The sequence below is a fragment of the Aulostomus chinensis genome, chromosome 10 (genome assembly GCF_037954235.1).
Source record: "Aulostomus chinensis isolate RoL2024-O1b breed Wild chromosome 10, RoL_Achi_v1.0, whole genome shotgun sequence".
Classification (NCBI taxonomy): domain Eukaryota; kingdom Metazoa; phylum Chordata; class Actinopteri; order Syngnathiformes; family Aulostomidae; genus Aulostomus; species Aulostomus chinensis.
In genome coordinates, this window is record NC_141329.1 from 8,864,444 (window position 1) to 8,877,273 (window position 12,830).

Here is a 12,830-nt window from a genome sequence, read left to right on the forward strand (position 1 = left end):
TGGAGAGGACAGGGGCGGCATTTAAAAAAAATTCCATCAAAAAAACAAACGAGAAAAACCTTGAGACACAGTTTTCAAGATTCAAGAACTTTATTTGTCACGTGTGGATGTACACAGCACACTCTCAGTGAAATGGGACTGCGACAAGCGACGCTGTGCAAACTGTGCAAAGATATGTTTGGAGTGGACCTATAAAGTAGGGAGGAGTGTGCATGAGGAGAGGTAACAGTCATAGTCACTCAGCCAGAGAATTCCATGTAAGTCCTGAGTGCTCTTCTGTAGCTGCAGGGTGTTTGTGTGTGTTCACGCGTGTGTGTGTGTGTGTGTGTGTGTGTGTGTGTGTGTGTAAAATGATGATGGCATTTCCATCACTTTCATTCCATTACAGACACTTCCTGGCACGGTGCTCCAATTTGAATGTAAGAAGTGTTAAACATACAGAACACTCATAGCTGCGGCTGCTCTCTGTGTGCAAGTTTGACGTATCAGATCATGCTCATACACGTAAGTTCCCCGAAAGTCATCTCATGAATTGGGTAACAAATCAGATTGCAGGACTTGAGAAAACTGACTTGAGAAAAAACTTGTGGAAATTCAGAAGAATTATGTTATTCAGTGGTAAATATGTGCATGTATACCTAAAATTATTAAAATAGCATTTCAGTAATGAGGATAAAACGTTCCTGCAGAAAATGGAACGTGAAAGATGAACTGAAATATGTGGAAAGCAATATTTGGAACAACATGGTAGTTAATCTGGCTTCGGGAAAGCGGGCTCTGAACTAGGAGGCTGTTTAATCAAAAACTGCAAATCTTGTGACTATTAGGACAACACAAGATGACTTAAAGCAGTTTTTTTCCGTATAATTTGTCCATGAATGTTACAAACTGTGAAGCAGAGAAGAAGTCGTGGAGGTATTAAATGTTTAGAGTGTCAGGACTTGAGACAGTTTGATATTGGAATGTTTTGTTTTTTTTGTAGCTGAGAACATTGCTATATTAAACAACTCTGCCCCCAAATTGGGTTCATCCAATTATGGTGAAAATCAGCCTCGTGGTTTTCATGTAATCTTGCTGACACATAAACAACAACCCTTGAAGGAGGTAACTAGCAGGTCAGGGCATTTATTTATTGATCACAAAAAAAAAAAAAAGTGTGAACTTGACATGACAAACCCAGCCTGCTGTGATACACGTTGCAAGTGACGGCAGTTAACATAAGGAAATCTTTGCTTCCCGCTGGATTGACTCATGTGTCTAATCTTTTATAGTGTTTGCGCATATGTCGACTGCTCTTATATCGTATGTTTATTCAACAGAAAGAATTTGCTTTGTCTGGATTTGGTTCGCATTCATGTGTAATGACTTTCCATGAAAGGCACTTGTTTACAGTGTTACATGACACTGAGCCAAACAGGAGCTCCTATATCAAAGCTTCTGTCAGCTACCTTTTTCCATTCATGGGCTGTATGTGTGTGTGTGTGTGTGTGTGTGTGTGTGTGTGTGTGTGTGTGTGTGCGTGCGTGTGTAGCATTAAAATACATGAAAATAAAGGCACATCGCCTTTCAAATAAACTTTTATTTCATTTCACTTTCTTCCTGTAGTGGACCATCTGTAGTTCTGTCATATAAATTATCTCCTTGCAACTTTCCGTTCATTCTTTGCCAAAAATATACGCAGTGGCTCCTTACTACCTCAATGCACATCCACCAGTTTATCTATGACTTCATATCTACAGCAAGACGTCTTAAAAATGAAGGTTTGTTTTCAAGAATTAGACGTTTAGTTGAGGGGATTCATGGATTCACTACAGACGTTTATTACTCATCAGTGGGATACACCATGTAACCAGTGAAGATATTGTACTGCAGCTGTTTACAGAGTTTCCTCCCAGACACAAGCTCGATGTAAACCTGATCTCCTCTCTGCATCTCCAGCGTCACAACCTGAGAACGTACATGATAGATCATTAATGTGTTCATCCATTCGTCTCTGCTTTAATCAGTTCCCTCTTTACCTGACTGGCACTGTCTTCTCCATCCTCTCGATTGTTCTCCCACACGCTAACCATCATGCTCCCGTTCTTCATCAGCTGGACCTGAAGATGCAGTCAAACACAACACAAAAGATTTGGTGCGCAGTTGAACTAGTGATACGTATTCTGAGATCATTTGTGTTTGCTTTGTGTACTTTATGGTAGAGCCGTCGGTTCTCTGCCACCGATGAGTAGACTGTGTAGGAAAAGACATAAACTCCAGCACGAGGGGCAGTGAAGACACCTGACACAGTAGGAGAAGAATTAGAGATGTAACAAGATTGTGGGTAAACTTTGAGTTGACTTTGTGTTTGTGTGCTTGTGTGCATTTCCTACCCAAGGAAGGGTTGTATCCACTGCCGTGGTTCAGTGTGACAGTGGAATAGGGGACAGGTACATTTGTGTTGAAAGGACCAAAGCAGGGTTCAGTGAATCCAGGAATTTTGATGGCGATATCTGGATTCATACTGGCTTCGAAGGCGACCTTACTCCCTGCTGAGAGTAAGAGACAAATAGATAAACTAAACATTCGCTTCATTTTGAGTTATGTTGTACTAAATCTCCCAGCCATCATCTATAAGTGTGTTCACCTGTGAATGCCTCGACCTTCTTATTCAGTGTGCTGATGTCATCCCACAGGTATATCATCCTCATCAAAGTTTCATCCTCTATTTGGAACATCTCGTTGGTGGCACAGCAGCAGCCACGCTGACGGTTAAAAGTACAATTGCAGTCCATTTTTACACAGGTGAGAGTTTCCTGCAGCTGGACTAAGATAGAATGGAAGGAGGGAGACAATGATAAAAGAGTTAAAAGGCAGGAGGAAGATATGGCAAAGAACGAGTGTATGAATGAATGCAAGACAACACTAAAAGGTAGCAGTGTGCTTACGTGCGGCATGTTTCAGCATGTCATTGGGGGATTGGGTCTCCTGTGAACTACAGAGACACAGCACCCCCATCAGGTACCAAAGCGAAGACGCAGCCATCTGAAATTAAATACCCTCAGTTTTTAGTTACTGGTGAATACACACACTTTTGTCCACAGAATTAAAATCTCTCAGTACACAGCGTTGACATCACTCTGCTTCGTGTGTGAAAACAAAAAAAACAAAAAAACAAAATTTACGTCTGTACCTTGAGACTTTTTCTTTTTACGCAACCATAAGAGGGTTTCCCCCCCCCCCCCCCCCCCCTGAATCAAGTCTTACAAACAGGAAGTAAAACCTGATTGCTCCTGAGTTGTCCCGATAACTATTGTGTGCGACTTGCTGCATTAAAACCTTTGCAAGCCCGGGTTATTGACAGTTACAAGACATATATAACGATATCAGGAGCTACCAATAGTCATCAGGCTTGAAACTGAAGACTAAAAATGAACAAATTTGTGCGCAAGAAAGTTTCATGAATGAGGTTTAATGGTCTTATCAGAGTAGACAGTAAACTGGTGACTTTCCGTTAAAAAGCTGTTGAACAGCCTATTTTGGAAAATTGATGCTGAGGTCATCTGAAATGTTGGCAAGTTTCATCCCAAGAAAAAGTCTCCTGCACGGTCAGAGGGTGCTAAAGAGATATGCTACTTGCTTCCTAGAATACCAAAAACAGAAAAAAAAAATTTAAATATTCAATGAGTCTTATTAATTTGTTTATTTTATATTTATACTGTATATAACTGTTGTTTTCACATCCAATAGATACTAATGGAAAGAAGCTGCTTTCACAGTAGCCTACTCAGAACATTATTGACATTTTATTCACCTTTGGCCAAGATGGCTTGAGAACCTTTTACTGGCAAACCAACAAATGCATGCTTAGGACTTGTAAACTACGTTGAACTGAGCAAACAAAACAAGATTATTTGGCTGCAGAATAAAAGATTACAGAAGTTTAGAGACCTGGGAACTAAAATACCAGATCTGAGACATTCAGCATAGAAACAAAAAATTCCAGCTTTAAAAGCTATATCACAATTGTTTTTGCGTCTCTTCATCCACTATAGCAGTCAGAAATAACTTAATGTAGATTTAAATGATTACAGAAATTAATTCATATCGCTGCCAAACGATACAGATAATGGGAGGTAGATATCTCTGATAATTCACATTCATATCCCTATAACGGATCGCACAGCTAGCAACAACATCTATTTTCTGCAAACTCCAGATCCATCTGCCCTGCCTTTGCATCCGAACCGCATCGCTCAACTCCATATCCAATAAGTAGCAAAATCACTGAGGGAAAACATAAACAATTTAAAATTAGTCAGTTTTTCATATGCATACTGGCTGGTGATTGACAGCTAGAGTCTTTCTCTTTTAATGAAACATAAGACTTACTTCTTCTTTTTTTAGTTCCTCCTTCTCCTTGTTGTGAAAGTCTATGTAAGCTCTTGTGAGTGTGTGAAAAAGTCCTGATCAGCGTCTAAGAATTTTATGCAGGAGAGAGTTTTACATTCTTATTGACACCCTCCTGCAAACTCCACCTCCTAATATGTGGGAGCCCACTAAGGTGTCACCTCCAAACAGGGGCCACATATTTCCATTGTAAAACGGTACACTATAGGGTTTCATTTTGAGTGAAAGACTGGTCACCTTTCAGCATCCTTTTGTTTGGGCCCATGTCATTCTTAGGAGGGCGGTGTCCGGTTCCCATCCGAGTGGAGCACCCCAGGTCCTCAGAAATGCTGATATGGATAACATTGTTGTCAGGCCCATGAGGATTATGGTCTTCACTGAAGAATACAAACAAAAAAAAAACTAGTAAAAAGTGTTATCAGTCACATAGAAGATGCCCAAGATGATACAACAATATACAGCAACACCTGATTCTCATGCTGAAACTGCACGAGGATGGAAGTAAGACGGTGTCCTTGTGAATACGTTCAGAGATGTATTGATTGTTGGGATATGTGATGGTTGCATGATCTCCAGTTTCATGTGAATGAGATGATCTGATTTTGGGAAGAAAATATCTCCACATTAGAGTAAAATTTTATCGTTTTACTGAGCAGCAGCAGCTAAAAAAAACTCCGGTGCAACACTGCAACTTCAATCCACATCTTCTTTATCCAGCCGAGCTAAAAAGAAAAAAAAAAAAGAATAAATAAAGGATAATTTCAACCTCTCTAACACGTTGCTAATGTAAGCAGACAGCATATAGCTGGATAAAGACGATTTAATGGGTCTGTTGTGAGGGTGTTTCCTGTTTTACGACTTGTTGCTTCAGGTGCAGTTCATTGTGTTGCACTGTTTCATAGCCACCTGCGTGTACAGCATCCCCAGTCAGCTGACCTGGTTCTTCACACATAAACTTATCTGTTAGATGGGGGCCAGGGTATATCGAGTGTAACGTTGGCTGTGAACTCATCACTTTAGAACAGACCCCCCCCCCCCCCACGAGATGAGTCTCATAACAGTAAGGTGACAATTACGGCGCCCTGACCTCAGATGTGATTTCAAACCACAGCTTTGAATTACTGTGTGACAGTGAGAAACAAAAAAAAAATGAGATTGGAGATATGTTTATGAGTTTGTTTTCTTTGGAAGCCACAAATAAAAACTGGTTGACAAAGAAACCAAAAAATGTAATTCTACACCCTGAGTTTCAAGCTCTTCCAGCAAGAAAAATTAAACAATGATTCATTTCTTCACTCTCTCAAAACTTTTACAACTGCTGTATGTAAAAAAACAACAACCAAAAAACAACTGAAAATAGAAAAATAAATCTTTTCCCCTCTTTCTGAAACCAAATTTGTAGAACATTTATTAAGTAGCTGCAAACTGGGCTTACACATTTGCTTAGGGTTACAGAAATAAGATGTACTTTTACACCAAATAAGGAATTAAAGGCTGCGAACTTCCATCCATCCATCGTCATCTTCCGCTTATTCCTACACATTAAGGGTCGCGGGGGGGCTGGAGCCTATCCCAGCGTCAACGGGCGAGAGGCGGGGTTCACCCTGGACAGGTCGCCAGTCCATCGCAGGGCCAACATACAGAGACAAACAACCATTCACACTCACAGTCACACCTACGGTCAATTTAGAGTATCAATCAGTCTAGTCCCCAATTGCATGTTTTTGGATGGTGGGAAGAAGCCGGAGTACCCGGAGAGAACCCACGCAGACACGGTGAGAACATGCAAACTCCACACAGAAAGATCCCGTGCCCAAGCTGGGACTCGAACCCGGAACCTTCTCGCTGTGAGGCCAAAGTGCTAACCACTGCACCACCGTGCAGCCTGCGAACTTCCAAATAATAATAAAAAAAAGAAGTTCCCAACAGCGATGTCGCAAAATGGTTTGAGTTTACAATGGAATGCTTTGAAGCAATCCAAGCAATATAAAAATATATTATTTTAAGGCCAGGACAGCACGGTGGTGCAGTGGTCAGCACTGTCGCCTCACAGCAAGAAGGTTCCTGGTTCAAGCCCCGGCTCGGGGACAGGATCTTTCTGTGTGGAGTCTGCATGTTCTCCCTGTGTCTGTGTGGGTTCTCTCTGGTACTCCAGCTTCCTCCCTCAGTCCAAAGACATCAAGAGGGGACGAGGCTGATTGATACTCTAAATTGACCGTAGGTGTGACTGTGAGTGTGAATGGTTGTCTGTCTGTATGTGTTGGCCCTGTGATGGACTGGTGACCTGTCCTCTTGCCTGAAAGCCGCTGGGATAGGCTCCAGCCCCCCGCAACCTTTAACAGGAATAAGCAGAAGAAAATGGCTGGATGGATGGATTAAGGTGGTAACTGAAAAGTGGTCATGTGGCTGGATTATTTTTCTGAGCTACGTTTAAATTCATATCCCAACTTTAGCACCACTGTTGTAGCTTGTTTTTGTCATTTGATCAGATCCTAGACATTACTGACCCTTGGTTTTAGTGTTAGGGTTGACGTCAGGGTTAAGTCAGGGCGCCAAAGAGCTGGGGAATGCATTTGAATCAGTGGATGTCAGTGATGGTTCTCAACTGTTGAGTCACCATCAATCAAAATCACAGTGCACATCTGTCTACGACACCTTTAGCTAACATACCCGTTGAATACCATTTGTTTTATACATATTGTGAATGCAGTATTCAAACCTATCATTTGTATTTTTTTTATGTACAACAAGGAACCATGACCTGAAATATAGGTACTATATTTAATCAACCACATTTAATTCACCGTTGTGCTTATTGTATTATTTAGCATAAACACACGTATTTAAGATTAAAAACATAAATCATGTATAGAAATATGCTGTGTAAAAAACTTCATATTTCTCATAAAGGCTCATATTGCTGTAACTGTGTTATAAATCTATCAAAGAGAATTAAAACTTATTTGCAATCTACATTCTATGATGGACTCATTAATGTTGGAAAATAATAACTTCCAAACCAAAAGAAAAAAAAAAACAGTCTATGATGTCATCACATAAAAAAAAACCAAAACAGACAGGGTAACACTTTTGTACTTTATTTATTCACTGCAGAGTATCAGTATCAGGTGAAACCAAATCAACCGTAATACCAGCTGCTTTGTTGAAAATCCAGATTTATTTGATTTAATTTGATTGACAAGTAGATGATCAGCATTCTTCTGTTGTGTGTTACACTCATGCATGTTTTGAGGCTCGTTTCTAAAACACGGTTTCTGTCAAAAAGCAGATTATGATGAAGAAAGTTTTAATCTCACAAACTCGAAACAAAAACAGTCCTCCGCTCTCCGCTGACCTACTCAGTAGCATAAAGCAGGAACACACTGAAAGTGTTATAGTGGTTCTTGTCATCACAAAGGAAGCAGCCACTGGGAAGGATGACAGCCACCTGATCCCCAGCGTGCAGCTGCTTGGCCACAACAAAAGAGGCACTGTCCTCCTGGTCATGTACAGTGTTGTCTTTTGACCCGACAATCACCTCACCATTCACCTGCAGACCGGCGCAGACTGACTGAGTGCTACCAGGAGCTCCAGAGTCACTGTAGACCGTTAAAGCAAGGCTGTAGACCCCAGAGTGGACAACAATGAAGATTCCAGCTCCCACATCGTAGCCATAACCCATGTTGAGGAAGACATGCTTGTAGACGATGACTCTGTCATCGGAGAAGGGGCCGTAGCACCTCAAAGTTTTTTCATTGTGGAGAGCAACAGAGAAGGCAGTGCGGCTGGCTGAAGATGAGGGATATGTCATATCAGTGTGTCACTGTATACAAAGTGTGTGTTTTGTGAAACACTACTCACCTTTCATGCTGTTGAGAGTTTTCTGGGTTTTTATGTGTTCTCTCTCCAACGCATTCAGGGTGATGTTGAAGTGCATCCTCATGCGGTGAATCTGTTGCTGCATCAGACAGCAGCCGCAGGACGCTTGGTCCATTTGACACACTAGGCACACACACACACACACACACACACACACACACACACACACACACACGCGCTTAAATACACTGAAAAGACAATACGAAAACACAGTTGCAATGCACACACAAATCCTCACCACTGGCTGCGTTGGGGTCGGAATCTGGTGTGTTACGGCTGAGTCCATACCAGTTATACGGCGATCGGGCAAAGGCCGCATCAAGTAGACATAGCAGTATGACAGCTGGGAGAAATAAAAGTGCAGAGAGACATTTATTAGATATTGTATTGTTACAATTCTCAGGCATCCACATCAATCTCACCTCTCATGTTGATGCTAAATGATGACCTCTTCAGAACAAGAAGGAATAATAAATCGATCAAGGAAGGAAGTGACTTGATTTATATTTGTCCCAGAGCCCCTCCCTCTTTACTTATAATTTTATTATTCCATCAATTTGCTCCTCCTTTTTTTTTTTGGATTGTCTGCTCCACTTTGCCTTTATAGTGTTATAATAGGGGATAACTTTCCATCATTACCAAATTACAATCACACACAGGCTGACACACACCCTGCCGGCCTTTTGTGTAATGGAGATCGCCCAGGTATCAACTGGATTAAAGAGTTATAGAAGAGTTTTAAATTGTTGCATGAAAAATAGAAAGTCGCAACTCAGCTTGGTAAAACAGATACACCTCTGTGTTCCACGTTTTTATGACACTTGAGAGCGCTGATGACGTCATGATATTTCAGCAGATCCTCTCTCTGAGTTATACAGTACGTAAAGTGTTTTATAAAGCTGTTTATCTACATAAGTGTTGATGTGTGTCCACAACCACGTTAAAGCAAGACTTCACCAAAATAAACGACGGTTTTTCGCTGCTGCAATCTCGTTTTTGGGACTTCAGATTGCAGGAAGCGCCAGCCATGAATATTTAGCGTCTTACAGCAAACAACAACAAGACTGCCCAAAACTTTCCGTTTATGAACGTTCAAGTGCATCGTGAAGTACAATCCGAGTGTTACTGTTTTTTTTCAGTGCAATTATGAACGAGAGCAAGCCAGTTGGCTCCACAAGCACTTGTTCACGGTAACACGATATTTCTTTTAAGCTCAAATCTCAAGTGTTTCTTACATTACAGACAGAAAACACACTTGCGTGACTCTTTGAAAACTCTTCATAATAATTTGCTTCTTGCATATATCCACCGATTTGGGTACATTTGTTTTTAGATTCTTGAGACTTGATTATTTTTACAGTTGGTTTATTTTAGTTGAATGAGGCTGCCAATGAAATAATGGGAGAAGGAACATTTTCCTCATGTGCAGCCCCCTTCTGGTCATTTTGGTTGAACATTATGCTTTTGTGTTCGTGACGTGCTCTGATGTGTTGTACTATCTCAGCTCTATTTTCATCGAATACAATCAAGAGACAGATATATAGAAAAAAATGACGTTTGTCACATATGAAAATGATAATAGGAGTCTTTGGTGCTTAGACTCCACAAGGACTTTATCTCAGAGTGGCTGCTACATAGATGCCCCCATGATGTCCAAACACAAGTGGTGATGGCAGCGGAAGTTGACCTTGGATGAGATTGGTAGAAGATGAGGGAATCATCGACTCTGTCAAGACCAGGCAGTGACGGGGAGGAGGGGCGTGCATGACGGCGGCAAACCCGAGACTGAGCAGAAAGAGACAGCAGCAATATGACTGGCCAGGAAAGGCGTGTCAGTATGCTATTGGGTGAGAAGTGATCATCTGGAGACAGCTGAAATCATTTACTCCCCAAAGTTATTGACAGCTGTGAAGTGACTGAGCATGCACGAGTAGAGAGGGATGAGATGTAAGCTGGGCACACGAGTGCATTATATAATCTTTCCGACGGACGCTTAGCTTCATTTGATTGGCTGGAAATATTCGGAACCTTGGATAGCAGTTAATCGTTAAGGAAAAATAAAAAAAGGTGGGACCTGAGATGAGAACAGTTGAGAAATGCAGCTTTAAAACCCATCATAGCCCCAAAACACTTATTTGAACTTTTGTACCAATTCCTGAACCATTTCTCCACCCAGTCACCACCTGAGATCCAGACATCACCCTTACAAGTGACATCTAAATCGTTTGTCATTTTATTTTTTTCATTTTATTGTTCCAACATGATACATTAGTTTTCTTATGAATTCAAATATGACAATCGGCGTTTAAAGATGTTTGAATGTTCATGAATGAAATAATATCAGCTGGTTTGTGCAAAATTTACTTTATTTTGCTTGTAAAATACATATTTTTAATCAGTTTACATTTCAAAATAGTTGTTACTACAATGACACCCCTACAAAAGGACACAAAATATTTTCACAATTGACTCCAGAGAATATAAAATATAAATATAGTTTCCCTTAGTAGTTAATATTTATAACAGGTAAGATATATAATGAGTAAAGAGCCATGACTGAATAAAACACAAAAATACAGCTCAGATGGGGATGACGAGCTACAGGTCATAATGGCCACCACAGGAAGTGATCACTCAAAAGCTCCCAGCAGCTACACTTTCCGAACTCAGTCAGTGGGATACAGCAGGAAGCCGGTGAAGGTGTTGTAGTGGCTGTTACGCCCACAGACGAAACATCCCATGGGCATGTTAACCGCCACTGAGTCACCGGCCTTCAGCTCCACAGTCACGACAACAGTGGCACTGTCTTCAAGGTCGTTTCCATTTTGTTCCAGAAGTGTAGCTGCTACCTTCCCGTTCACCTGCAGATCTGCACAAGCGGTGACGGTGCTACCAGAAGAACCTGCAATGCTGTAGATGGTGACGGAGATGCTGTAGACACCAGAGCGTAAAGCGGTGAATATACCGGTCTGTGTGTCGTAGCCACCTCCCAGGTTGATGAAGGTTTGTTTGTAGACAATGAGCTTGTCGGTATCAAAGGGGCCGTAGCAGCTTGGACTGTTGTCACTGTTGAGAGCAACAGAGAAGGCACTGCGGCTGGCTGCAGGTAGACACACACAACCAGGTTAGACGCTTAAAATATCTCTGACGATGCAGCATCTTGTGTTTTCTGTGTCCCACCTCTCTTATTGTTGAGGGACATCTTTGCTCTTCTCAGATTTGAATGCATCTGTTCTTGGCTAATGTTTAGGAAAAACTGCATCCTCTGTAACAGCTGCTGCATAAGGCAGCAGCCGCACGAGGCCTGGTTCGACAGACACGCTGCGCAGGCAAGAACACACACATACATCAGGTGGCTGTTGACAGGTGGAAATTGGACACATTGTCCTCAACTTGTCTCTCACCATCAGGGCCATCGGATGGTTTGGTCTGGTCACTCCAGGAGTAGCGTTTACGCTCAGCAAAAGCTACATGCAGCAGGAACAGCGATATGACAACTAGATGGAAAAGAAGACATTCACCATGAAACGCAGAAAACTCCACTGAAGTTAAGGATTAAAATACAATCAAAATGAGTCACAATTCTTAACTTTATCCCCAAAATAATCAAATCCCCAAAATTATCTTAAATTGGTTTTGGTTTGCTAAAAACAACAGTCGTCTACCAGTCTTGGTCAGATGTCTCACCTCTCATGTTGATAAATCACAGCTTCAGAATTTAAGACTGATCCAGAGACAACAGTCATAGATTTATATTTTCCGAAAAAGCCCCTCCTTCATTTTATTCCCCTTTTCTTAACATTGCTCCTCCTCATTTTGTGTGTGTGTTTTTTTTTATAATTGTCCCACTTATTTGCTTTGATAACTTTTAAAGAGGGCAGGCACTTCTGCATCACAAGGGGCTCTCATTTCCCAAAAATCTAAAGACCCTTCATGTCTTTGTTGATTTTGCAGTCCAAGGTGTCATGTAATGTAGATGTGGCATCTTCCGCGTGGAGCTCAATTTTCTCATTGGCAGCCAAAAACAACAGCTCATGCACCAGTACAGCAGGATGATCAGACAATAAATTGGAAGTCACTAAGAGTGCAGCAACAGCCATGTTCTGGCTTCTCAAACCAAGACGAACCTGTACTCTAAAACAAAAGAAGGGGGGAAACTATCAAGGCCAGCAGCGGTCAAACACAGGGAAGGACACAGAGACAAGAACACACCATGAACTGGCAACATGAGGGTGGATAACTGGGGCTTATATAGGGGGACACATGAGGTGCTGATGAGACACAGGTGAATTTAACAAGACACAGGTGGACACAATCAGGGCAGGGAGCAACGGGAGGGAAAACACTGGGAGCAGGAAAGACAGAGAAGATTAACACAGTAAAACATGACCTTACTCACACAGACAAGAATGAAATCTGACAAAATGGAGGTCCAAAGAGATTTTATATGCAAAGGTTTCATTTCTTTTACTCACATGTTCTAAAACAGAGTTGGGGTATTATTTATATATGATAAAAACTGGATATACTTTTAATACTATTCTATGTGTCGTATTATCTGC

General features: G+C 41.4%; 3 protein-coding genes across 4 annotated transcripts; all 3 read right to left on the minus strand.

Moving 5' to 3' along the window:
• Window positions 1-1,821: 1,821 nt before the first annotated feature.
• On the minus strand, window positions 1,822-3,215 carry cbln18 (cerebellin 18). 2 transcript variants are annotated; one of them, XM_086215946.1, is made up of 6 exons: window positions 2,928-3,215; window positions 2,627-2,806; window positions 2,373-2,531; window positions 2,192-2,280; window positions 2,019-2,099; window positions 1,822-1,947 (listed from the first exon to the last, which is right to left on the minus strand). In XM_086215946.1, the coding sequence occupies exons 1-6, from the start codon at window positions 3,022-3,024 to the stop codon at window positions 1,822-1,824; spliced, it is 732 nt and encodes a 243-aa protein (XP_086072072.1). In that variant the 5' UTR covers window positions 3,025-3,215. The 2 variants fall into 2 exon arrangements, with proteins under 2 accessions (XP_086072072.1, XP_086072071.1); XM_086215945.1 differs by having other exon boundaries at window positions 2,627-3,215.
• A 4,529-nt stretch (window positions 3,216-7,744) lies between these two features.
• LOC147254303 (C1q-related factor-like) lies at window positions 7,745-8,383 on the minus strand. The gene is made up of 2 exons (XM_086215950.1): window positions 8,251-8,383; window positions 7,745-8,178 (listed from the first exon to the last, which is right to left on the minus strand). Exons 1-2 carry the CDS (start codon window positions 8,381-8,383, stop codon window positions 7,745-7,747), a joined length of 567 nt encoding a protein of 188 aa, XP_086072076.1.
• Window positions 8,384-10,613: 2,230 nt separating this feature from the next.
• LOC147254304 (complement C1q-like protein 2) lies at window positions 10,614-12,480 on the minus strand. Its single transcript, XM_086215948.1, has 4 exons — window positions 11,956-12,480; window positions 11,673-11,765; window positions 11,449-11,589; window positions 10,614-11,368 (listed from the first exon to the last, which is right to left on the minus strand). The coding sequence occupies exons 1-4, from the start codon at window positions 11,960-11,962 to the stop codon at window positions 10,935-10,937; spliced, it is 675 nt and encodes a 224-aa protein (XP_086072074.1). The 5' UTR covers window positions 11,963-12,480; the 3' UTR covers window positions 10,614-10,934.
• Window positions 12,481-12,830: the final 350 nt, after the last annotated feature.